The sequence below is a fragment of the Trachurus japonicus genome, chromosome 6 (assembly GCF_045865225.1).
Source record: "Trachurus japonicus isolate A0001 chromosome 6, Traja_1.0".
In the NCBI taxonomy this organism is placed as follows: domain Eukaryota; kingdom Metazoa; phylum Chordata; class Actinopteri; order Carangiformes; family Carangidae; genus Trachurus; species Trachurus japonicus.
The window spans coordinates 31,255,253-31,283,083 of NC_140912.1; the positions used below are offsets into that span (position 1 = coordinate 31,255,253).

The 27,831-nt window shown below is 41.8% G+C and overlaps 1 protein-coding gene and 1 pseudogene across 2 annotated transcripts in view; both read right to left on the reverse strand.

Moving 5' to 3' along the window:
• LOC146986453 (protein NLRC3-like) overlaps positions 1–27,831 on the reverse strand; it is a 63,707-nt pseudogene that overhangs the window by 10,814 nt on the left and 25,062 nt on the right. The window lies entirely within an intron of this gene.
• Positions 11,663–13,612, reverse strand: LOC146986454 (cytosolic 5'-nucleotidase 1A-like). The gene is made up of 2 exons (XM_085780633.1): positions 13,453–13,612; positions 11,663–12,242 (listed from the first exon to the last, which is right to left on the reverse strand). Exons 1-2 carry the CDS (start codon positions 13,552–13,554, stop codon positions 12,003–12,005), a joined length of 342 nt encoding a protein of 113 aa, XP_085636759.1. The 5' UTR covers positions 13,555–13,612; the 3' UTR covers positions 11,663–12,002.

Here is a 27,831-nt window from a genome sequence, read left to right on the forward strand (position 1 = left end):
GTAACAGCACTGAGTGAAAACCTGGGGACGGGACTAAAATGTGAATTTTAGCCAAAATATAATTAGGTTTTAATTTAAAAAATGTTATATAAGTGTAGATATAATATAAAGTCACACTAATATGCAAAAAAATGAGATTTTAGAAGGATTTTATTCATAATGCATTGTGGTAAACTATAGCGTTTGGCTCTGGGGACATGCAACAAAGGCTATGTTTCAGTGCTTTGAAAGCCTTTTTATAGTAATTAAAAATTATATATCTTTAATTTCTACAGTGATTCATGTGTATGGTGCTTTGTTTATTAATTAAATGCAATTTATATTATATTATTACATGTTTTTATACATTTAATATGCTGGGGACAGAAATGGCACTCTTTTGGTGGAATCGCCCAGATGGCGTCATGAAGCTGCAGTGAAGTGAAGAGCAGCCCAGCAACATGATCCATGGACGACTGTTTCCATCTGTAACAGGGTTGTAAATAGCCTACTATATGAAGTTCGTCAAAATTTGTTTGTTTGTTTGGTCAAGCAAGTTATTGTGCTGCTGGCTTTTATTTTATTTCCATGCGAGGCTTTTTATGTTATTTATTTTGACAGCTGGTGGTTGCTTAGCAACGGTAAAGCGTTCGCTCGTCCCCTTCTGTGTTTGTCCGCTGTGTGACCGGTACGTACTGTAAACAGCTCCGTGTGTTTTTATTGATTATCATTTTTTTAATCAAAATTGGAGGAAAAACTTTACATAATACGTTTTGGGATTGATTTTGTCACATTTTGTAATGGTTTTTAAGTGTTGTCATCTTTTATTTTGTGTGTTATATCAATGTTTATCATTTCAGCCGTTACAGTCAGTCCTACTGTAACGGTCAGCTGTTCACCGTTCATTTCATATGGTTTCAGTTTATTTAGGTTTATTTATCGTATTTTATGTAATGTTCAGGGGGCAGGAGCTGTGTGTTGGCGAAGGAAGTAACCATCAGTTTTTTCTGTCAGGTATGTTTACATTTTGTGTACACTACAAAGTATCGTTTTGTTTGGCCTCGGCATGTTAACGCATGTAAACGTGTATGTGTGTGTATTTTCTTTTCTCTGTTTAGAATAGGTTCATGGTTGTTGTTGTTGTCGTTGTTAATATAATAACATAATTAATGGATTATTGTTTTTAAATATATTTATTGTAGAAAAAACCCACTATACGATCAAATGTGTTCGCTGCCCCTTCTGTGTTTGTCCGCTGTGTGACCGGGGGCAGGAGCTGTGTGTTGGCGAAGGAAGTAACCATCAGCTTTTTCTGTCAGTAAACGCCATGAACCTGACTGTGCCTGTGTGGTGTCGATTCTTCTACCCATGATATACCGAACAAGAGGGGTTACATCTGGTGCCGTGACTCCGTGACTTCAGAAGATCAGCCTACCGCTAATCTGACGTGGGTTACAGTCAGACTCCACATGGACATTCAGGTTTCACTGCTGACACAGTGATTTGTGAATCAAAGAGTTACCACAGCTATTCCAGCGTTATTCTGTAGCTACAACTTTGTTGGTGACTATAGTTGTCTGTCACACATATTTAACAGTGATTTGAACATCCTGCTATATTATTTTTATTTTTATTTGTGAACATTGCTTTGAATCTATGATCAGCTATTGTGGTTAACAAATAGAAAAGAACTGTTTTATCTTGATACAGCACACTGTTCTGTGCATTTTGGTAAATATTTGTTTTTTTTAAAAAAAGGGGATTTTTTTTTAAAATATCTGTGACATTTGAATAGACATGACAGAAGAGACTGATATACAACTTGATAACACAGAACTAATGAACATGGACACACGTCCTAGAGTCAGTTTTGGCAGAGGAGCAATGTTATCCACTAGATCACCACCTTTGCTAAGTTATATGGGTTCTCCAGGTTATGGCAGGGGAATTCCTGTTAACACTCATGAATGTGGGGCTAGTTTGTTGGTTGGCCAGGAAGCCCAGACTCCTTATACGTCTTCCCCAATTCATCCCCAACCCAGTGAAACAGACGCCACAATGAAACATTTGGGTGTTTTAATCACAGAACTAGGGAAACAAATAGGAGATTCAGTCACAGCAAGGCTACTGTCAGACAAAGAAACAATTAACAGCCAGAGCAAAGAAGGCAAATGTGCACAAGCTTGTGGCGCTACAGTAGATCTCACACAGCTCACCATGGCCCTTAAATCAGATGTTAAAGAACCCCCCATCTTCCGTGGTGAGGCAACTGACAAATGCTCTGTGCTTGAATGGGTTGATCTGATGTCAATGTATCTGAAAAAGAAGAATGTTAACATTACAAATCAGCCTGATGAGATTATGGGCAAGCTAATGGGAAGAGCCAGAGATGTAGTGAGAATAGGCATACGCAGTGACCCATCACTAAGTGTTGAACAGCAAACTGATGCAATCTATACCATCCTTAAACAACATTTTAGTGACCTGTCTTACTCATGCATGCCTCTCGCCGACTTTTACAGTACACTTCCCAGAGCTCATGAGAGTCCCATTGATTACTGGGTCCGTCTGAATAAAGCAGCTGATATAGCTGAAGAATGTCTCCAGCGTCAAAGAAAGAGCATGGGGAACATCAACAAAGAGGTCGCTATGATGTTTGTGAGACACTGCAACGAACCTTCACTGTCAGTTGTATTCAAAAGCAAACTAGCCGACAGCTGGACAGCTAAAGAGGTCCAAGAGAGGATTGATGAATATCACAGAGAGTTGAAATCCAGACAGAGTAAACCTGCAGCAGAACGCCACTCCAGACAAGCTGTGGCAGTAGTGAGCAATGACACACAGGAAGTAGGGAGAACTGAGCCTGAAGTTATGTTACATTCACACAAGCAGAATGTGAGCCAGCACCAGCAAAGTGTGGAATTGACTGCAATACAGAACAGTATGGATAAGATGGCTGAAATGCTTGGTGCTGTATTGAGTAGTCTGTCTGCTTCTCCAAGGCCTGCTGTCCCCCGAGGCCACAGTCACTCATTCCAGAGAAGGAGGGTCCCAGGGCCTAGAGGCTGCAGTATCTGCAATGACAATTCTCACTCTACCATCGCCCACTGCCAGATGCATCGCTTGTGTTTCCTGTGTCACCAGCCTGGCCACATGAAACTTCAGTGCCCTAACATGTCACCCTCTGTGGCTCAGTCTACCCCAGCCCCCCCTCCCCACCAGGAAAACTAAACAGGCCACATTTTGAGAGGGACAATGTGGACCTTAGTGAGAATTCCCTCAGTGATGATTTACAGTCAGTATATGAGTCAGTGTGTGAGAGTCTTCCCAGCCATAAGACAGTCATTCTCCAGAGCACACAGCGTTTAAATGGCAGTGATAGTTTGTTTTACACACCTGTAGTTATTAGTGAATGTGTAACCGTAACTGCTATGTTAGACACAGGTTCTATGGCATGTTCTGTGAGTGAGGGTGTGGAAGAAAAACTCATTGCTGCAGGCACCTTGAGCAGTGATGTTGAGCAAGATTTAGATATTGTTCTAATTGGATGTGGAGGACAGAGAGTCCGTCCAAAGAGAGTCTGTGAGCTGCAGTTTGAAGTTTATGGATGTACAGTGTCTGTGCCCACATTAGTTGTTCCTGGTCAAGTGGATGAGCTCATCATAGGGACAAATGTAATTAAGTATCTGACACGTAAACTCAAAGAATCAGACAAATACTGGGAAATTATTTCTGAAATGACTGGTCCTAACACTGGAGGGCATGATGACTTCCTTGCCATGCTTGCCGGTGTTCATCGGTGGAAAGGTGAAGATGAGCCTGACATCGTGGGCACAGTCAAACTCACCAGCGCTGTAACACTCTTGCCTGGACATGAACACCTGGTGTGGGGGAAGCTCCCAGAAAAGTCACGTGGGGCCCCAGGCTGCACTGTGGTTGTTGAGCCAACACAGTCTCGTTCCATCCCAAGAAATGTTCTTGTTGGCAGAGTGGTGACTCCACTGTGGGGTGATGGATGGGTCCCGATGAAAGTCATAAACCCCACAGATAAATCAATCACAATCAAGAGAAATGCAAAGTTGGCTGATGTGTACCCATGCCTGGCTGCTGAGGAACTTCAGCTCAATGACAGTTCATATCTGAAGTCTAACAGTCTACATGTTACAGCTGAACAGACTTCAGATTTGTCTGACATGGTTGAAGCCCTGACAAAATGCGGCTTGAGTGACTTGGATCTTGATTCCTGTGAGGTGTCAGATAGCTGTAAAAAAGAAATGTGCAAGCTTGTTCTAAAATATTCTGACATCTTCTCAAAGCACAGACTAGACTGCGGTGAAGTGAAGGACTTTGTTCACAAAATCCACTTAGTGGATGAGAGACCTTTCAAACTCCCTTACAGGCGTGTGCCGCCAGCTCACTACCACAAGCTACGCATGACACTGAATGAAATGGAAGAAAAGGGCATCATCAGAAAGTCATGTAGTGAGTTTGCTTCACCACTCGTCTTAGTCTGGAAGAGAAATGGAGAACTGCGCATCTGCACCGACTTCCGCTGGCTCAATGCTCGTACAGTGAAAGACGCCCACCCTCTTCCTCATCAGGCAGACTGCCTTGCTGCTCTGGGAGGTAATGCACTGTTCAGCACTATGGACCTCACATCTGGGTTCTACAACATTCCCCTACACGAAGAGCACAAGAAGTTCACTGCCTTTTCCTCACCTGTTGGCCTTCATGAGTATAACAGACTACCTCAAGGACTGTGTAACAGCCCAGCAAGCTTCATGCGCATGATGATGATGATTTTCGGAGATCAGAACTTCATGAGCTTGCTGTGTTATCTCGATGACCTGCTGGTTTTCGCACCTAGTGAAGAGGAGGCTGTAAAGAGGCTAGAGATGGTCTTTGAGCGGTTGCGTGCACACAACCTTAAGCTGGCCCCCAAGAAGTGCCACCTGCTGCGCAGCTCAGTCCATTTCCTGGGCCACGTCATTGATAGCAGTGGTGTGTCAACAGATCCTGCCAAAGTAGAAGCCATAACTAAGGTGTCCAAGACAGACTTAATGTTTCCTGATGGCCAAACACCATGCCCTAAGAAAATCAAGTCCTTCCTGGGACTAGTCATGTGGTACCAACGCTTCATTCCAAACTGCTCTACTGTGGCAAAGCCTCTCTTCGCGTTGACATCTGAAACAAAGAAAAACAAGACAAACAAAGGCAGAGGTCGTAAGCGTGTGGGTACTTACAAAAAGCTGACTGCTGCAGACTGGACCCCTGAATGTAACCAAGCTCTACAAAACCTTAAACATGCCCTGCTCAATAATGTCATATTAGCTCACCCCGACTTCTCCAAGCCATTCATCCTCTCCACCGATGCTTCATCTGATGGCTTAGGTGCTGTACTATCCCAAGTTACTCCAGGTGATAAGCGGGCTCGTCCCATAGCCTTTGCTAGTAAGACCTTGAACAAAGCTCAGAGTAATTACCCTGCTCACCGATTAGAGTTCCTGGCACTGAAATGGGCTGTCTGTGAGAAATTCAGTCATTGGCTAAAAGGTCATGTTTTCACCGCTTGGACAGACAACAACCCCCTTGCCCATATCCTCACCAAACCAAAATTAGATGCATGTGAGCAACGCTGGGTGGCAAAGCTAGCTGCCTATGAGTTTGACATCAAATATGTCCCTGGGCCAAAAAATGTTGTTGCAGACGCCCTTAGTCGAGAGCCGTTTGCAGGGAAGAGAATCAGTGAGCGTCTAATCAGTGAGCCATACACATGTCTGTTAAAGGAGTCTGAGAGCCTATCTGGAGGAGATATTCAAGAGGTCTTCAGGTGGTCAAATGTCCGTCAAGCTGTCCAGAAAACTTCAAGGAAAGGCAAAGTGGCAACGCCTGAGAAGTCAGCTCTATCAGTCAGCTCCCTGTCTGCAGAAGAGGTGTCAGCTCTCCTAGACTGTCATAATGACTGGGATACAGCTGTGAGAATAAGATCTACAGTGCTGGTTGACCATATCCAGAGTGTGATGTCCACTGGCCAAGACGTGTTGCCATCTATCTCCAAGCAAAATCTCAGAGAAAGACAGCAGGAAGACGCTGACCTAGCAAGAGTGATATTCTACGTTGAACGGCATCGTAGACCATCAAGAAGAGAGAGGGCCAAAGAAACTGTGGGCGCTTTGAGACTAATGAGGCAGTGGGAAAAATTGGTGATAGAAGATGGTATCCTGTACCGTGTGTCTAAAGATCCAGTCACCAGGAAGAGGAGACATCAGTACATCGTCCCTTCGTCACTAAGAGAGGATGCTTTACATGGTTGTCATGACGAAGCAGGTCACCAAGGTCAAGACAGAACCTTCTCTCTCGTGAAACAACGGTTCTACTGGAGTTCTATGGAGAGGGATACAAGAGATCACGTTAAGCGCTGTGCCAGATGTGTAGTAGGAAAAACACCAGAGCCAGATGGCCGTGCACCACTGGAGAGCATAAAGACAACAGCACCATTAGAATTAGTATGCATAGACTTTTGGTCAGCAGAAGATTCCAAGAACCGCCCTATTGATGTGTTGGTCGTGACAGATCACTTCACCAAGCTGGCACATGCTTTCTACTGCCCTGACCAGACAGCCAAACAAGTAGCACGGAAACTGTGGGATAACTTCTTCTGCTATTATGGATTCCCTGAAAGAATACACTCAGATCAAGGTGCCAACTTTGAGAGTGAGTTGATAGCAGCCCTCCTTCAGGTTTCTGGTGTAAAAAAGTCCCACACTACGGCCTATCATCCAATGGGGAACGGATCAGCTGAGCGCTTCAACCGCACGTTGGGAAATATGATCAGAACTCTGCCACCACGAGCAAAACATGTTTGGCCTCAAATGCTGCACACCCTGACATTCATGTACAATAGCACCATCCATGAGACTACTGGATTTCCACCTTTCTATCTTATGTTTGGCCGAGTCCCCCGCCTACCTGTCGACGTCCTGTTCAAATCTGCTCTGAGAGACGACAGTGAAGTTTCATTCCCACAGTACATTGAAGAGCTGAGAAAAGATCTCCATGAAGCCATAATGATGGCAGAGAAACATACCAGTGATGAGCAAAAGCGGCAGGCCAAAATATACAACAGGAGAGTCAAAGGAGTGGAGATTGAAACTGGCGACAGAGTTCTCTTAGCAAACAAGGGTGAGAGAGGCCGAAGAAAACTGGCAGACAGATGGGGAGATGTGGTCTACACCGTGGTCAGCAGCAATCCTCAGACCCACACCTTTGAGGTCCGCCATCCCATCTCAGGCCAGACAAAAGTTGTCCATCGTAATTTGCTGCTATGTGTAAACTTCCTGCCAGTCCTGCCTGAAGCTGCTGAAAGTGCCTCTCTGATCTCGTCCTGTGCTTCAGATGAAAATCACGCTGTGGATCGCTCTGAGCAACACTCACAACCTGACTGTGCCTCTCTCACTCCCTCCCGTGCTTCAGATGAGAATGAAGATGTGAATCTCTCCAGTGAGAAACTCACACCTGACTGTACAGTGGATCATACTGCCCGCACCCAGCACTGGGTCTCCCAGATTCCTCTGGTGCACACGCATCATCTGCCCAAAGTTCTAGTACCAACTGCAGATACCTGTGCAACTGATAATATCTGTGAAGATGTGAATGCAGATGATTCATCTTCAGTTAGAGGTGTCCTCCTGAGTGACCCAGTTCACACTTCTCAGACAGCTGTGCATGACTTATGTCCTGAGACTGTTACTACTACCAGGACTAGAGCTGGCCGTGTTGTCAGACCTGTCAATAGGTTTATCCAAACTATGAACACCCAGACACTGCACACACAGACTAATAAGCTGAGAACATGGGCAAATTCTTTGTTTAGTGTGAACACAGTGTAATTTGTTAGACCTCCTCCCCAGTGAACGGTTGAATGTTTTTTTTAATGTTTTTCTCTGTCCCATATCTCTGAGTCATAATATTGTAGATTAGTTTGGGTTTGAATTGAATACGAGAAGTGTATTCAGGCACTTTTTATGTCATCTGTGATGGGTTTGTGATAAGCGCTGCACTACCCTCCTGAGTTCTTCATTGAACAGCCTTATGGTTTGACAGGGCACATTTTAGTTGTATGTGTGTTATTCATTCAAAGTGTCACTTAAGAGATATGATGGGACTCATTTGACATATTGAAAATGTTATTCTATGTTTCCCCACATGCATTGTGTATGTTTTGTAATTTTGCCGAATTCAGGGGAGGAGAATGTAACAGGGTTGTAAATAGCCTACTATATGAAGTTCGTCAAAATTTGTTTGTTTGTTTGGTCAAGCAAGTTATTGTGCTGCTGGCTTTTATTTTATTTCCATGCGAGGCTTTTTATGTTATTTATTTTGACAGCTGGTGGTTGCTTAGCAACGGTAAAGCGTTCGCTCGTCCCCTTCTGTGTTTGTCCGCTGTGTGACCGGTACGTACTGTAAACAGCTCCGTGTGTTTTTATTGATTATCATTTTTTTAATCAAAATTGGAGGAAAAACTTTACATAATACGTTTTGGGATTGATTTTGTCACATTTTGTAATGGTTTTTAAGTGTTGTCATCTTTTATTTTGTGTGTTATATCAATGTTTATCATTTCAGCCGTTACAGTCAGTCCTACTGTAACGGTCAGCTGTTCACCGTTCATTTCATATGGTTTCAGTTTATTTAGGTTTATTTATCGTATTTTATGTAATGTTCAGGGGGCAGGAGCTGTGTGTTGGCGAAGGAAGTAACCATCAGTTTTTTCTGTCAGGTATGTTTACATTTTGTGTACACTACAAAGTATCGTTTTGTTTGGCCTCGGCATGTTAACGCATGTAAACGTGTATGTGTGTGTATTTTCTTTTCTCTGTTTAGAATAGGTTCATGGTTGTTGTTGTTGTCGTTGTTAATATAATAACATAATTAATGGATTATTGTTTTTAAATATATTTATTGTAGAAAAAACCCACTATACGATCAAATGTGTTCGCTGCCCCTTCTGTGTTTGTCCGCTGTGTGACCGGGGGCAGGAGCTGTGTGTTGGCGAAGGAAGTAACCATCAGCTTTTTCTGTCAGTAAACGCCATGAACCTGACTGTGCCTGTGTGGTGTCGATTCTTCTACCCATGATATACCGAACAAGAGGGGTTACACATCCACTGACACACACAAGGACTGAGATCCACTGAGTTGATGTGACACAGTCTCTGTGTGGACAGCGTCCCTGTAGAAAACCACTGGATCAAACAAGCTACAGCTGATTGTTACACACACAACAACTGGGCCTCAACTCAGCTGCAGTACAAGCAGGAAGTAGCACAACAAGGAAATACTCAAGGAAAAGTACAAGTACCTGACAACTGTACTGATGATAGGCAGTAACAGTACTGATCAATAGACTGTAGCAGCTGTTGAAGCAGGAGCCTCTGTGGTGTTCACTGTCTTTCTGAACATCATATTAAAAACCCTGTGAGCCGCTCAGCCCGCCACACTGAGTCCACATCAGTCCTGTAGTGTAAATCTAATGACAGACCACTCACCACAGACAAAGTCACAGCTGTTCTCCAGCGGCTGTCCGAAGAGCTCAGGCCGCGATCAGTGGCTCAGACAGCAGGAGAGCAGCGGCTCATCTCCACCTCCTCCACAGGCTGATTCAGGCGGTAAAGTTGCCTCCAGCTGCACACAAATAACCACTCTCTTCATGTAACTGCCACAGGAGACAATAAACTGCGACACAACTGTTGGTGTTAAACTATGAACTGTGACTCACCTGTTGGATATGATACTGTAATCTTATCTGGATAAATGAATCTGCTCCGCTGCACTTTGCTCCATGAAATAAAATACCCAGTGTACAAAGAACTTTTATCACAGACAATATTACAGACCAAAGTTACATGAGGGAAGTTCAATCAGGACAGACTATTAAGAATGGAATAGACGGGATGTGAATCAGAAAGACAATTATTGTGAACAAATAATATTTTGGTGCTTAGGCCCCAGGGAGCAGATCAGCTCAGAAGACAGTTTGATGAATGTGAAGCTTCTATCTGAAGAGGACTTCCCCCGGGCCCAGACACTGGTGGTGGTAGGGATGATGCCTGCTGAGTTTTTTGCGGGCTGTTTGACAGCTGAATGGGAGTAGAGAGAGAGAGCACTTTTAAACATGACAGATGAAAGTTGATTGGAGGAGGAGAGAAGGTGGCGGATTGTGATTGGATGAGGACACGTGCTGAGGTGTGGATTTAAGAGGGAAGCGGGAGAGATGAAATAGACTCAGTGAGCATGCTTGGAGAGATAGTCTCCCTGACCGAACTTTTGCTAAGCTTCATTAAGCTACAGTAACAGAAAATGACATGTACCCAGGTGAACTAAACAATGTACTATGGAAATTATAAAGCAATAAACAATTAATGAGTAACAGGAAAGGCACCAGCTTCATCAACTGCTCCACCACCACAAGGCCAAAGTCCATCTGCTGATAAGATTCCTGATAACTTATAGTAGGTGTAATAAGTGCAGCTCAGGAACAAAGATGACTCTGATGTGATTGTTTTCCTGGGTTTATTCACTACAGAGGTGGTGAAAACACATGAAAATAATACATACAGTCTCCTTGGTCTACCTCTATAACAATGCAGCACAGCACTGTTGCATTGGTCAATAGCAGGGCTGTGGTGGCTGCACTGTCCCAATCACTGCTGTTTGGCCTTGGAGAGAGCTTCACCTCAGCCCTGACTGGTTTCCCTTTGCCCCGTTTTTAGCAGATTTTAACATTTTGATGAGTAATTGTCGTAATTTGAACCTCTGTCTCTGCCTAAACCCTAAGCTGTATGTCAGACCCGAGTGCTTTCCTTTGATAATATTCCTAAAAATTATGTCACAATGAATGACCACGTGAGTTTGCAGGTGAGTGAACAGGTGAGTGAAAAGTTGTTGCAGACCTCACCTGAAGTATCTGAGAAACACACCACACACACACAGTAATTTAATACAACCTTAATGTGACAGTTGAGTCATGTGTCCGTGTTTGTTTGTTGTGTAATTGTGACAATAAACAGTTCACAGTGACAAACACCTGGGGGGTTCCTCCATCAAGCTCGCTTAGCTCAAAGTCTGGCTTCAACGACCGAGTCTCGCTTATTTTAGTGAGAGTTCAGTTCCATCAACATTCCCAGACTCGCTGCAGCGTGGACTAAAATGTTTAAAACTATTTGTTTTACCCACTGAGCTATAAGACACACCTAGAGTAAGGATTCATATGAGGCTGAAATAGAAGGAACTTTGTGCCACTTGTGCATTGATCCTGTCAGTCGTATTGTTCTAGACCTCCTCTGTGATGCAGAGAGTTGGACATTTCTCTGAGTTTTCTTTTGTATAGTAGTAGGTACCCCAAGATAGGGATACTGGGGGCACGACTAACAAGCAGCTGTGTAACGTTACCCCATGCGTTACCCACACCATTCATGATCAGTCATTTTAATAGTTTAATCATTGTTTTAACAGACAATCCATCTAGAGCAGTGTTTCCTTTTCTTCTTGTACAGTCCTTATATTCATCGTAAGTCTCCATAAATAACGTTTAATACATAATCTTTAATCTCTGTGCAACAAATGACAGAAACAAATGTAACAGTTTGGGTTTAACCATTTGTGCGTGACCAAACGTCGATAATAATAATAATAATAATCAATTATTTGATTTTCCTAAAGCATTAACCTAAAATCTTCTGAGTTCAGAGTTAATTCTCTCTTAAACCAAACACCGATCATAACCTGATCAGACCTGAACTCATCAATAGCCCAATCACCAATCAATAGACGAACAGTGAAAGTGAATCAGAGTCAAACAGCATTGAGTTCAGACGTGAGGTCATCGATCAGTGACCTCATCATGAACAATAAACAGAAACTCTGAGGTTGAACCTTTGACCTTCAGTCAGACTGACGATCTGAACTTTCTCTTAAAGACACAGTGAACGTTTCTTTGTGAGGTCATGCGACGTTGTGATGTCATCACTCCTCCAGGCTGCCGTCGCTGAGCAGGAAATGAGGTCTGACCAGCGACAGCATGGGGCCCCTCGGGGCCCCGGCCAGACAGTACGCCTCGTCCGGCCCGACGCCCCGAGACCGCAGCGTCCTCAGCGCGGCGCAGCAGCTCTCTCTGCCGCCGCGCGCCGTCACCATGACGAAGCTGAGCGGGCTGTCGACCATGCCGAACCTCCGCCGCATCTCACCGAGCCGAGCCGACAAACTCTGCAAAAGGAGAGAGACAGTGAACGCAACCTCCAGGTCAGAGCAGAGGACGACCAGACAAGGCCGTTTTATTTGTATCGCCCGTTTTTACAAACAGTTTGTCTCAAAGGGCTTCACATCCCATCATAACAACATCCTCTGCCCTTTGACCCTCACATCCACTGAGGAAAAACTCCATGGAAAACCCTTTTAAAGGACAATTCCAGGCAAATTCAACTCGGGGGTGTATTTTCCTAACGTTTTAGGTCTAAAAGAAGGAATCTGAAGATTTGCAGTTTAATTGCTCCTGTTTTGTGGTAGTTGTGTCTGTCCCCGCATCGCCACGGCAGCAATGAATGGGAGCGGATGCAAGTTCCGCTGTTTAGGCTGTTTAGGCTGCACTGAGAAGTTTATTTACTTCAAGCAAGCCGACATGTTTGTAAAACTAGATCTAATTCAAAGTCTCCCAGAGTCTCGAGTTGATGCGCGCGGTGTGTTCAGGTACAGTGGGAAAAGCTACCGTTTGTGTCATAAACACAGGAATATCAACTCTTGACTTGCTTCAAGTGTACATTTTTTTCCACAGACAGCATCAGGTGGCTACTCAAACATGCGCTGATAAGTTTTTTTTACTTGAAGCAAGTCAAGAGTTGATATTCCTGTGTTTATGACACAAACAGGAGCTTTCCCACTGCACCTGAACACACCGAGCGCGGCAACTTGGGTCTCGCGCGAGACTCTGGGAGACTTTGAATTAGATCGAGTTTTACAAACATGTCGGCTTGCTTGAAGTAAATAAACTTCTCGGTGCATGTTTGAGTCGCCATCTGACGCTGTCTGTGGGAAAAAATTGCGGCTTTGAGGGATGTAAACAGCCTAAACAGCAGAACTTACATCCGCTCCCATTCATTGCTGCCGTGGCGATGCGGGGACAGACACAACTACCACAAAACAGGAGCAATTAAACTGCAAATCTTCACATTCCTTCTTTTAGACCTAAAATGATAGGAACATACACCCCCGAGTTGAAGTCACCTGGAATTGTCCTTTAAAAGGGAAAAACTGGAGAAACCTCAGAGTGAGCAACAGAGGAGGGATCCCTCCCCCAGGACAGGCAGTAGATGTCGTATACAGACAAGTTTATACTGTATACAAACAGTTTATAACATGGAATATGGGAAAGGTTAACAAGAGCTGATGAAAGAGGCAGCTGGCGGCGGCGAGTAGCTACCTGAGCGGCCCGTTGACACGCCGACGCCGGGCTGACGTCGGGCTGGACGACGGCGTCGCCACAGAATAAAACTCTGAGCTGCTCAGACGAACAGGAAGCCATCTGCTGGTCCAACAGCGCCGAGAGGACGCCTGGACCGAGGACAAGGAGGATTCACCTTCTGACACCACACTCACCAATACACCGTCAATACATGATTAGAGCTGCAACAATGAATCAACTAATCGAACAATAATTGATTATTAAATTAATCATCAACTATTTTGATAATCGAATAATCGGATGGGTAGTTTTTTTTAAAGGGACAGTTCAACATTTTGGCAAATAGGCCCATTGCCATAATCCCTTTAGTCATAGCAGTAGGTTCGTTACCTTTAATTGTCGGTGCAAGCTATTTTTAGAACGGCGGAGCAGAGCCGCGAGCTGCTCAAAGCTACGCTACGGAGGATCATGGGATTTCTTGGTTTCCCTCATCAACCTCATCAAATACACAATCCAACAACTCCAAAACGCTCTGGTGGACAAGTTGTGACCTGCACATTCACCACGCTATGAGATAATAACACAACGTTATGAGACAGAGTTGTTTTAGAGGTAAATGCAGAGACTGCTTGATGAAAAACTGTCCCTAAAGGCAACGTGCATCTGCGGTTTTGCATTTGCCTCGAAAACAACTCTGCACTGACAATTAAAGGTAACAAACCTACTGCTAATAAGGGATTATGGCAATGGGCCAATTCGCCAAAATGTTGAACTGTCCCTTTAAGAGAAAAAAAGTCCAAATTCTTTGATTTCAGTTTCTTAAATGTGAATATTTCTGGTTTATTTGTTCCTTTATGACAATAACAAACAATAAACTGAGTCTCTCTTTGGTTTGTGAAGAAAACAAGACATGTGAGGACGTCGTCTTGTGGTTTGGGAAACACTGATTTGGCATTTTTTAACATTTTATTGACCAAACAACTAATCGATTAATCGTTTATATAATCAACAGATTAATCGATGACAAAAATAATCATTAGTTGCAGCCCTATACACGATCAATCCATTACCAATATGTTAGCAATGGAGGGGAACTTCATCATATTTTAAGTTTTAATCATCCTGCTGTGAAAACGTGGCGTCGTCGTGGCGTCGTCGTGGTGACGTCGTCGTGGTGATGAAGAAGAGACGAAGCCTCCTCACCTTTCTGCGACGCCTGCGACGCCTCGTCTCTGTCCGTCGTCAGGAACAGCTGCACGTTGTTGTCCAGCAAACAGTCGGTGAAATCCTCCTCAGCCGAGAAACAGAAGCTGCCGACGTCCAGACCTGCAGCAGAGCGACGGTGACCATGACGATGACGATGACGATGATGATGTCACAACAGGAAGTGAACACTGACCCGTCACTGATCGGATAAACTCTTAAAAAGTTAAATTACCGTAGCGTCTGGTGCTGCTGATGATGCGGGAGCTCTGCTGCTGCTGCTGCGCATCAGTGGTCACCATGACGACGTCAAACAGCAGCGTCTCCGTGGGATTCGCCTCCAGCAGACGCTGATTCACTCTCTGCAGAGCCTGATGGAAAACAAAGTCCAGCCCTTCATGTGTCGTCTTCAAAACAACAGCTCACACATTGTTCCCTCTGTTGTCGGGGACTATTTTCTGTGGCGGATTAATTCACATTTGGTGAAATTTAGGTGAGATTCGGTGAGATCAACTTCAGAAACTGAGGAATTTTGGTTATTTATCTATTTATTGACTCGTTATTTATTCGACTGTGATTGTTACAATGTGGTGGTGCTTATAACCTCCTGTTGTCCTACTGGGTCAAGGAAGGAAGGACGAAGGGAAAGATGGGAGGAAAGAAGGAAGGGGAAAATGAAAGAAAGATAGATGGAGGAAGGGAACAGATTGGGTCAATTGGGTCAAAAAGGAAGGAAGAAATGAGGACGAAGGGAAAGAAGGAAGGAAGGAAGGAAGGAAGGAGGGAAGGAAAAGGGAAGGGAAAAAGGAAGGAAGGAAAAAAGATGGAGGGAGGGAACAGATTAGGTCAAAGAAGGGAGGAGATGGATGGATGAAGGGAAAGAAGGGAGGAAAGAAGGAAGGGAAAAATGAAAGAAAGATAGATGGAGGAAGGGAACAGATTGGGTCAATTGGGTCAAAAAGGAAGGAAGAAATGAGGACGAAGGGAAAGAAGGAAGGAAGGAGGGAAGGAAGGAAGGAAGGAAGGAAGGAAGGAAGGAAGGAAGGAAGGAAAAGGGAAGTGAAAAAGGAAGGAAGGAAAAAAAGATGGAGGGAGGGAACAGATTAGGTCAAAGAAGGGAGGAGATGGATGGATGAAGGGAAAGAAGGGAGGAAGGAAGGACAGAAAAATGAAAGAAAGATAGATGGAGGAAGGGAACAGATTGGGTCAATTGGGTCAAAAAGGAAGGAAGAAATGAGGACGAAGGGAAAGAAGGAAGGAAGGAAGGAGGGAAGGAAAAGGGAAGGGAAAAAGGAAGGAAGGAAAAAAGATGGAGGGAGGGAACAGATTAGGTCAAAGAAGGGAGGAGATGGATGGATGAAGGGAAAGAAGGGAGGAAGGAAGGACGGAAAAAAGGAAAGGAAAAAGGATTGTGGAAAGAAGGAAGGAAAGAAAGATGGAGGGAGGGAACAGATTGGTTCAATTTGAAACCAGAAAGACAACAGGAGGGTTAAAATACATCATGTATAATAAATACTGTGGTATTTCAATAATAAAACTGTAACATTCCCAGAATAACTTTAATATTTTGAGATAATGTAGTTGTACTTTGAAAATAAAGTCGTAGCATTTTATGATGAAAAATATATATTTTAAAAGGAGGAAGTTATAATATCTGAGGAATAAAGTTGTATTTCTGGAGTCGTAACATTTCCTGAATAAAGTCACAAGAATAAATTCATAATTAAAGGATAAACAAAAGAAATGAAGGAATAAAATCACAGAATTTCAGAAATAATGCAGCTGTAATTCAAGGACAAAGTCGTAGTGTTTCAGGAATAATGTAGTTGTACTTTGTATTTTAAAGAGATTTTTTATTTTTATCTTTTATTTATTTTTTTAGGGAAAAAATTCTAATATTTTTATAGTTGTAACATTTCTAGAATAAAATTAGTGGACACAAATATTCTGGAGATAAGATTGATTATCTATTCTTGTCAACAAAGTTCATATCTTGATACCACAGCTCACAAACCAATAATAATATTCATCATTTATGGACAAACTGAGGCGTCACCAGTACACGGTCTGTATGACGCTGCAGTTTCTCCGTCTCTAGTGAAAACTCTCTCTTATCTGTATAGAAAGAGAAGTGGAGGCTACTTGGTTATTACATGTGCTGCTCAGTGTTTTCCAGGTCTCGTCTATTTTTATGCGCTTGTCGTCTGTAATGAGAAACCTCAGACGACTCAGTGAAGGTTTAAATCGTTCACCTCCTGCTCCTCGGAGAAGCAGCTGACGCCTCACGTTCACATCGACGTGTCACTGAGTTTATATCATAGTTCAACCTGAAGGAGGAGGTGAAGAAGGTAGAGAGAGATAGATAGATAGATAGATAGATAGATAGATAGATAGATAGATAGATAGATAGATAGATAGATAGATAGATAGATAGATAGATAGATAGATGGATAGATAGATGGATAGATAGATAGACAGACAGACAGACAGATAGATAGAACGATAGATAGATAGATAGATAGATAGACAGACAGACAGACAGACAGATAGATAGATACAGTAGATAATAGATAGATAGATACTGTTGATAGATAGATAGATAGATAGATAGATAGATAGATAGATAGATAGATAGATAGATAGATAGATAGATAGATAGATAGATAGATACTGTTGATAGATAGATAGATAGATAGATAGATAGATAGATAGATAGATAGATAGATAGATAGATAGATAGATAGATAGATAGATAGATAGATAGATAGATAGATAGATAGATAGATAGATAGATAGATAGATACTGTTGATAGATAGATAGATAGGTAGATAGGTAGATAGATAGATAGATAGATAGACAGACAGACAGACAGAACGATAGATAGAACGATAGATAGATACTGTTGATAGATAGATAGATACGTAGATAGATAGATAGATAGATAGATAGATAGATAGATAGATAGATAGATACGTAGATAGATAGATAGATAGAATGATAGATAGATAGATAGATAGATAGATAGATAGATAGATAGATAGATAGATAGATAGACAGATAGATAGAATGATAGAACGATAGATAGATAGATAGAACGATAGATAGATAGATAGAATGATAGATAGATAGAATGATAGAATGATAGATATATAGATAGATAGATAGATAGATAGATAGATAGATAGATAGAACGATAGATAGATAGAACGATAGATAGATAGATCGATAGATAGATAGATAGATAGATAGATAGATAGAACGATAGATAGATAGATCGATAGATAGATAGATAGATAGATAGAACGAACGAACGATAGATAGATAGATAGAACGATAGATAGATAGAACGATAGATAGAACGATAGATAGATAGACAGATAGATAGAACGATAGATAGAACGATAGATAGATAGAACGATAGATAGATAGAACGATAGATAGAACGATAGATAGATAGATAGATAGATAGATAGATAGATAGATACATAGATAGATAGATAGATAGATAGATAGACAGATAGATAGATAGAACGATAGATAGAACGATAGAACGATAGATAGAACGATAGATAGATAGATAGATAGATAGATAGATAGATAGATAGATAGATAGATAGATAGATAGATAGATACTGTTGATAGATAGATAGATAGATAGATAGATAGATAGATAGATAGATAGATAGATAGATAGATAGATAGATAGATAGATAGATAGATAGATAGATAGATAGATAGATAGATAGATAGATAGATAGATAGAACCATAGATGATAGATAGACAGATAGATAGATAGATAGATAGATAGATAGATAGATAGATAGATAGATAGATAGATAGATAGATAGATAGATAGATAGATAGATAGATAGATAGATAGATAGATAGATAGATAGATAGATAGATAGATAGATAGTGTTGAGGCTCTTGTGAAACGTCTAAAATTTAAAACAGACAGGAAGTAGGAAGAGGAGTGAAGAAACATCTGGGAACGTCTCTTCAAATCTTATTTCTTCTCGATCATCTGGATTTAGTTCTGTCTGAGAAGCTGCTTGACTCAGAGTGTGAGTTTAGAGTTGGAGAGTTGTATTTATTTGATGTTTTTCCATGAATGTAAAGTGTTTAATCATCATATTGCTGAAAAAAGAGACAGTTTTCATTGTGCAACGAGTTCAGTTTCACTACAGCTGAGTGAAAATCTGACAGTTCATAGATGCTGTTGTATTAAATAGTTGAACAGCAGTGAGATCGATGATGAAATAAACACATTAACTCCTCCACACACCTGCAGCAGCGGGAAGGCCAAGCCCTCTTCGTACGCCTCTTCACCATCGGCTCCACCTTCCAACACCGACCGAGACGTCACGGCAACGACCACCGCACGATCAGCATCTTTCTGCAGAAGAAACACAGGACATGAGTTATATACGTATAGTGATAGGAAATGTAAATCATATTATTAGATATTGATTATTGATTAATTCCATAATGTGACAGTGAAGGTGAAATGAGCATCAGTACAGTTTCATCTTGTCTTGACCTACAAAAACACATCAAATATGTTTAGGCTATATGTTTTTTATTGTGTGTTGATTAAAACAAGTTTCTTATGTGCTGATAATATCTTGTTTTATATTATCAGATAAATGTGGCGAAGTCAAAACTTTTAGGATTAATTATAGTAGAGTATAAAGTACCAGAAATTGGAAATACAGAACTAGCATGGACATGGATTTTTTTTGTTTATTTATTTGTTTCATTCATTGAAGAAATAAAATTAAGAGTTTAACCAGAGACCTTCTATTTGGTTTAACACAAAAAAATAATGCAACTTCTGAATGAAAGGGGGCAGAAAAGCAAACGGACCTTTTAGACATCATTATAAAACATTTTAACTTCTGTTTTCTAAATCATAAAGATCTTAAAATATAATTCTGCTTCGTTTTCTCTCAGTCTTTGCAGAAACTGACCTGAATTTCAGCCTCTTATTCATCGATCCGGATCTCCACTAGAAAACGTGCAAGTTCACATTTACGTCACTAATCTGCGACAGAAGTGTCACAGGTAAATAAATGATTATGGGTGTTTAGAAATAATTAGGTCCCGCTCCTAAAATCGGCGTACATTATATAATCTATGCATTTATATTTTAATATTTTAATCACTTTCTAATCTCTTCCGGGTCTGATGGAACTTGTGCAAGATGAATCAGTTTGGATTTTAGTGCAACGTGTGGCTGCATGGATTTTTTAAAATAATAATAATAATAATAATAAATTTTATTTGTTGGCGCCTTTCAAGAACCCAAGGTCACCTTACATGTAAGAATGAGACAAAAACAAGAAACAAAAACAGGTATAAATACAATAGCACATACATGAATACAAAGAAAATACAGTGTGGTTAGAAACACAGATAAGGTGGATAAAATGGTTAGGGGACAGAGCGTTATAGGGAGTAGGATAATTTAAAAAGGTGTGTCTTGAGGTGGGATTTGAAGGTGTCGATGGAGTCCAGAGTGCGTATGTGTAGTGGGAGTGAATTCCAGAGTCTAGGTGCAGAACAGCTAAAAGCCCGAGCACCAAGTGTGGTAAGTGAGAAAGAGGGGGTGGAAAGCAGGGCGGCGGATGAGGAGCGGAGTGAACGGGGTGGGATATAAGGATGAAGCAAATTAGAGAGATATGGGGGGGCCTGGTTATGGAGAGCTTTGAATGTTAGCAGAAGGAGCTTGTAATGTATACGTTGATGAACAGGGAGCCAGTGAAGTTGCATGAGGACTGGTGTAATATGATCCGAGGACTTGGTACGGGTGATGATTCTGGCGGCGGTGTTCTGGATAGTTTGTAGGCGGTGGATGAGTTTCTGTGGTAGACCGGTGAGGAGGGAGTTGCAATAATCCAAGCGGGAAGTGACCAGGGCATTTACAAGGATTTCGGTGGAGTGCTGGGTGAGGGAGGGGCGGAGTCTGGAGATATTGCGGAGGTGGAAAAAGGCTGTGCGTGAGATGTTGTTGATGTGGGATGTGTATGAGAGGGTACTGTCCAAAATAACACCGAGGCTTTTAACTGCGGTTGAAGTGGAGACCAGACAGCCGTCAATGAGAATACTAGGGGGGTGTGATTTGGAGAGTGATGATTTGGATCCGATGAGGAGAATTTCACTTTTATTGCCGTTGAGTTTTAACTTATTGTTTGACATGCAGTTTGTGATGGTTTGCAGGCAGTCGATAAGGGCAGTAGGTGGTGATATAGTGTCCGGTTTGGTGGTGATGTAAATTTGGGTGTCGTCAGCATAGCAGTGAAAGTGGATACCAAAGTGACGGAAGATATTGCCAAGAGGGAGGATATAGATGATGAAAAGTAGGGGGCCGAGGACAGAACCTTGCGGAACACCGTGGGGGAGTGGTGAGGGTGATGATCTGGAATTTACTCCTTGAATAAACTGTGAACGGTCAGACAGGTATGAATGGAACCACTGAAGAGGAATACCAGAGACCCCAGTGCCGGCCAAACGCTCTAAGAGGATGGTGTGAGATATAGTGTCGAAGGCGGCACTGAGGTCTAAAAGTATGAGGATGGTGAGTAGGCCAGAATCCGCTGCTAAAAGAAGGTCGTTTGTAATTTGAATGAGAGCTGTTTCTGTGCTGTGATTGGGACGGAAACCAGACTGGAAAGGCTCAAAGAGGTTATTGTTTGATAGATGGTCTTGGAGTTGGCTGGCTACTGTACGTTCAATGATTTTTGAGATGAATGGGAGGTTTGAGATAGGGCGATAGTTATTGAATTCAGTGGGGTCTAAACCAGGTTTCTTTAATATGGGTGTGACTGAAGCGGTTTTGAGTAGGGAGGGAACAATACCATTTGACAGGGAGGAGTGCACAATTTCCGTGATGAGTGAGGAGAGTGTGGGGAGACAGACCTTGACCAATGTGGTAGGAAGTGGATCGAGTATAGAAGTAGCAGACCTGGAAGACATGATTAGTTGAGATACCTGTTGATTTGACGGAAGATGGAAGGCAGACAGGGTAGTGGTGGGCCGGACAGTAGCATTGAGCCAAGGCGTGTTTGACTGAGAAGACAGGCAGGGGGTGAGATGGTGATGTATGGAGTAAACTTTGTGATTGATAAAGTCCAAGAATTGCTGACACTGAAGGGCTGATGTGAAGCGTGTGGCAGTTTCTTTGGGCTTGAGAAGTTTGTTTACTGTGGAGAAAAGAGTCCTGGTGTTGTTTCCGTCGCGGTGGATGATGTTGGAGTAGAAGGCAGATTTGGCAGCATTTAGAGCAGTCTTGTAGGAGGTGATGTGGTCCGAGTACATTTGAAGGTGAACAGTGAGTCCGGTTTTCTTGGCAAGGCGCTCAAGGCGGCGGCCATGAGTTTTAAGCTGGCGGAGATCTGAGGTGAACCATGGGGCAGTCCTAGGGAAAGTCACTGTGCGGGTTTTTATTGGAGCCAGGGAGTCCAGTGCGGTGAGTAGTGTGCTGTTGTAGTGGTCGACAAGTTCAGTAACAGAGAGAGGGTGTGGATGAGAGATTGACATAGAAATTAGACTGTTAAGTTCTGTGGTGTTGATGTTCTTAATGTTACGGAAGGACATGATACGGTCTTGACGGAATTTGGAGACAGGAAGGTTGACATCAAAAGTTATGAATTTGTGATCTGACAATGGGAGTTCTGTACCGGAAAGATTAAATGGGACAATACCAGAGCAGCAGATCAGATCTAAAATATGGCCCTTATTGTGTGTTGGAAATGTGACATACTGTGTGAGGTTAAAGGGATAGTTCAACATTTTGGCAAATTGGCCCATTGCCATAATCGCTATAGTCATAGCAGTAGGTTCATTACCTTTAATTGTAGGTGTAAGCTATTTTCAGTACGGCGGAGCGCAGCAGCTGGCTGCTCAGAGCTACGCTATGGAGGCTAAGGGAATTTCTTGGTTTCCCTCATTAAACTCATCAAATTCAACATCCCAAAACTCCACAGCGCTTTTGTAGACAAGTTGTGACCTGCACAACCACCACGCTATGAGATAATGACGGAACGATACGAAACGGAGCCGTTTTCGAGGTAAATACAGGGTAAATACGGAGACTGCTTGCTGAAAAACTGTCCCTGAACGCAACTCGCATCAGCGGTTTTGTATGAATTTACCTCGAAAACGGCTCCGTTTCGTATCGTTCCATCATTATCTCATAGCGTGGTGGTTGTGCAGGTCACAACTTGTCTACAAAAGTGCTGTGGAGTTTTGGGATGTTGAATTTGATGAGTTTAATGAGGGAAACCAAGAAATTCCCTTAGCCTCCATAGCGTAGCTCTGAGCAGCCAGCTGCTGCGCTCCGCCGTACTGAAAATAGCTTACACCTACAATTAAAGGTAATGAACCTACTGCTATGACTATAGCGATTATGGCAATGGGCCAATTTGCCAAAATGTTGAACTATCCCTTTAAGACTATCCAGTGTGGAGATAAAGTCAATGGAGAAAATGTCCTTAGGATTGTCAACATGAATATTAAAGTCCCCTGTTAAAATGATATTTGGAGTGATGGCACATAGATCTGCTAAAATAGATGAGAGTTCAGTGATGAAGGTGGAAGAGGCCTTAGGTGGACGGTAAACAGACACAATAATGGTGGGTACAGGTCCCTTTAACTGCACAGCCAGCACTTCAAATGATGGTGAATCATTCACAGGAATGGGGAGTATTTTCAAACTCTCGCGATAGATCAGGGCCAGGCCACCGCCCCTACCGGAAGTGCGTGGTTTAGCAACATAAACATACCCATGCGGCAAAGACTGGTTTAAATGAAAAAAGTCACTAGGCTGCTGCCAGGTTTCCATGAGACAGACAATGTCCAAATTAGAGTCAGCAATAAAATCGGAAAGAAAGGTTGCTTTGTTCGTGAGAGACCGAATATTAAAAAGGGAGAGCTTGAGAGTGACGCTGGAAAGTTTCTGAGTCCGTAACACCGGGATTAACACAGAGTGGTCAACCGACCTCCTAACTCGGTTTGGCTCACGTGATCTCGCCGTCCAAAAGGGGGAAATGGCGTGGCTGTTATCATCCCCGGAGCAAGGAGTGATTGTTCGATGATTTATTATGAGTGTGGGAGAGAGAGAAAAGGAGAGAGCAGGCGGACAGGTGTGCCGAATTGAACACAAGTCACTCACGTCTCAAACTATGAGCTTTAATTGATGTTTGCTTCAAAAAGAAACATTATTATACTTAAAATCATGATTATTTAAACGGAGTCTGGTGCACAACTCTGATAAACAGCCTCACTCCTCTGGTTCCTGTCGGAGTTCTTCTGCAGATGTGTGAAATTCAGATCTCTCGTTGTGTTTGTGGGTGTGAGACAGCCCATAATAACCTGCCTCAGCCCCAGGTGAGTCTCTCTTAACTTACCTGCTTCACGTCCGTGTTCTGCACCGTGGAAACCATGTCAGCTGCGGCGCCTTCACGGCCTCGACAGGTTAAAGTTTCTTTATCTTTACCTGTTCACGGACACAACGACCCCGTCACCACAGCAACAGCAGCAGCAGCAGCAGCAACTGTCTGTCAAAGTTCCCCCAGAAACACTCAACTCTTTAGTTCACTTCCGCTTTTCTGACGTGTGTGACGTAGCCTACCGCTTTAATGCTGCGTTCAAGACAACTCGGAACTGGGAACTCTTTCCCGACCTCCTACTTGAAAACGTGAAATTGAACACCACCTCATGTCGGAGCTTCATCCATCCACTCGGGAAAAAAAATCTAGCCTGTTTTCTCCGAGAAACAGTTGTCTTCTTTACAAAAATAAACAGTTGGAGATATTTTGGACATTAGAGAATCATCACAACAAGAAAAAAAGTGTTTGTTTGTGTGGTGGGGAGAGCTAGGCGCTCTGCGATCGGATTTCCAGGATGTTCCACAGTTAGGCTATCTGAGGTGAGTGACTACATGCAAAAACACAAAGTTTATACTGTTTATTTTTTTCGACTAAGAGCACAGTGGCCCCTAACTTAAAATTTTAGGAGCGCAAGCAGAAAATGTATGGGTGCACACCGAAATCGACTTGCAAAGTAAATGTTCACATTACCTCTAATTTTCACTGTATTACTGATAAATACTGCATAAATGCAGAAACTATAATGTTTTAAATTCACATTTTATTGTGAAATAGTTTAAATATTGAAAATATAAAGTTAATGTTTAGGCTACACTGACCAATAACAGAACAAGTAGACACACTACTTGTGGTTGTAGTATATTATCCACCTCAACTCTTTTCTTTATTGTCTTGTATTATCTTATGTTCTTCTTTGTGTATTTACTAGAGTAAAGAGATGTGTAGACTAATGCCCTGCTTCACAGGTTCTTATATTTAACCCAGAAAGAATCTGTCTTGTCAGGTATCTTGAGACATGTGTTTCTTGTCATCTACCCATCTCTGTGGGTCATAGTTTCTGGGATACTGGACACTGTCTATTCTTAAGTTAGCTTGGTCAAGAGGTTAAATGTCAGAAAGCTAAGGATAAATTCTGTTTTTAGATCCTGTCTTTGTCTGACCATCCTGGTCAGTTATGTCCTTCTGTGGGAGAAGGTGGAGTTTTAGAAAACGTATATAAGGTTTGAGATTTCAGGCCAAGAGAGAGTCATCTCAATTCTTGGCACCAGAGATGCTCCACGATTCGGCATTTTTGTACACTGTTCTTCTTCTTGTAATAAACTCTTTTTGAATGCAAGAAAAGACGTGTCGGCGGTGATCCCTTCTCTTCATCAACACATCAATATACCACATTTTTGGCGTCACGAACTCGGACGTGTTTGAGGCCTCAGCGTTGGCTGGCAGCTCCACTGGGTCGACTACAGCAACGGCCGGCTTTTATTAAGGGTGAGTTTGTCACATTAGAGTGCGCTAGTTTGCTCGAAGGAGCTGCTGTCTGTTTGCTGTTGGGTCTCACCGTTAAAGAATCTTTGTGTGGGAATTTGTTGCTTTGTTGAATTGAAGTAGACCGTTTTAAATTTTTTACTTTACATATAGGGTGCCTTAGGCCTTTGTTTGTCTTGGTCTTTTGTTGTTTGTTTTTTGGTTTTAGGATTTTGTTTGCGTTATTAGCAACGCAAAAAGGGGGAAGGGGGTGAAGCGTAATGGTTACAAGGTGGTTGAAAACATTTTATAGTGGGATTTTTTGAGTAAGAAGAGGGAAAGTTAGAAAAGGGGGTGACGTAATGATATAAGGTGGTTTATCTAAATATTTAATAGTGGGAAGGGGGTGACGTATTGATTAAAAGGTGGTTGTAATATTTTTATAGAGGGAAATTTAAAAAGGGGGATAAGAAATAAGGAAAGAAAAAAGTTTAAGATATAGGTGATCACATTAATGTTTTGTGTTTGTTGTATGTTATGTTTTGTGTTTGTTGCTTTTCGTTATGGCTAAAAGTAATCGATTATGTTAAATAAGTTATAAAGATAAATAAAAAGTTTGATTTAGTGATAATATATATATATACAGTATTTTTAAAGTGTTAACAATGATGAACATTTTGTAAATAATAATAATACTGTGATAAAAGGTTAAAAGTTTGACTAATAGATAATGAAAACAAGAGTAAAAAGATTTAAGTGTTTACATTGATGAGGCATTGAACTATTTGTCTGTCTTCCTTTCATGGTGCGAGAGTTCAAAGAGGAGGCAAAAGGACAAGGGGTGTGTCTGGAGGCGAAAGGACAGCTGGTTTGCATCACAAGGACTGAGGCTTGCGGACAACAGCGCTTGCATCCGGATCCAGTGATAAAGGCCAGTGTGATTTTATCCACAAACTCTTACTGATAAATGTACCTGCATTTATACCTCTGTGCACACATTTACAGTTCATACTGTTGATGTGATTTGATTGCTGAATAGTACTTTCAATTACATTTAGTGCACACACCTGTAGTCCTACATGCATCATACATATGTTGTAGTTAATTAGAAGAAATCTTGGTAACGGACTGATCATTTCATTATAGAGATACTGGGGCTTGGTTTATGTGAAGATTTTGTTGCTGGCTTATGATTTAATTTGGTTATTACTAGGTAAAGATTATTGATTCTGTAGTTGAAGAGCTTCGCGTGTGGACCTGGCGTTTTTACCTGTAGAACTTTCTTTTGATTTTTGTAGTTGGCAAATCTTTTTCATCTGTTTTTCATTAACTGTGGCAACCAAAAGAGCATAAAGTAATTAAAATATAATTCATAATAATTCATTAGATTTAATAAAAAATTTCAACAAAATAGAATAAAGTTAATTTGGTTAAAATTAAATTAGAGAAGAATATCAACATGTCAAAAATAGATAATTTAAAAGTAATCACTCCCATTGAAGTTGTCCAAAAGAATAATCCGTTAATTAAAGGTTTAGTAGGAATGTCAGAGAAGTGGCATAAGCGTTGGTCTGATATTGATCAACCGTGGCCAGTCGTAGGGACTTTTAATCCAGAGGTGCTTGTGTCTATTTATAAAGTAGGTGAGAAAGCAGGGAAAAAGGGAGAGAAGCGTAAGCAGAAGAGACAGATGGAACTTGAGATGCTCCAGCTGTTTGAGATTGAGGGACAGCAATGGTCAAGGGCTAGAAAAGAGGAGAAAAATAGGGTTCAAGGAGAGATAGAAAAGAATGCAAGGAGTGTAGAAAAGCTAATGGTAGAAAGTAATGTACCCTTCTCACATTTGGTCCCAGTACAGAGACCCCCACCTTATGAGAAGGAGGTAGAGCTTAGAGAACTTTATCCTCAGCTCCCAGTTATTACTCAGGAAGGAGATTATCATATTACAGATGATAATGATAAAATAGTAGAGATAGGGAAAGCAGAAACAACTCTAAAAATGTATCCCGGCTCCAAAAGAAAAAGTAAAACTGTGCATTTCAAAGCTAAAGATAAAATTAGAGTTAGAAAAATTGATTTTGAAGATGATGATCAAAGTGATCTGGAAGGAGCTATCGGGGGATACGATCCTGCGGTAAAAAAGATTTTAGCTAGAGCAGAGAGGAAAGGAGCTAAGTCAGGAAAGAAAAAGTGTCCCACAGATGACAGCGAGAGTGAAGGGGAAGATAGTGAGGAGGAGTTAGGAGAATTGAGTCCATCATATATGGAGTATCTAGAGAAAAAATGCCTTGAGAGAAAGGAAGAAGAAGATAGACAGGAGTGTTTAAAATTAATCAATGAGG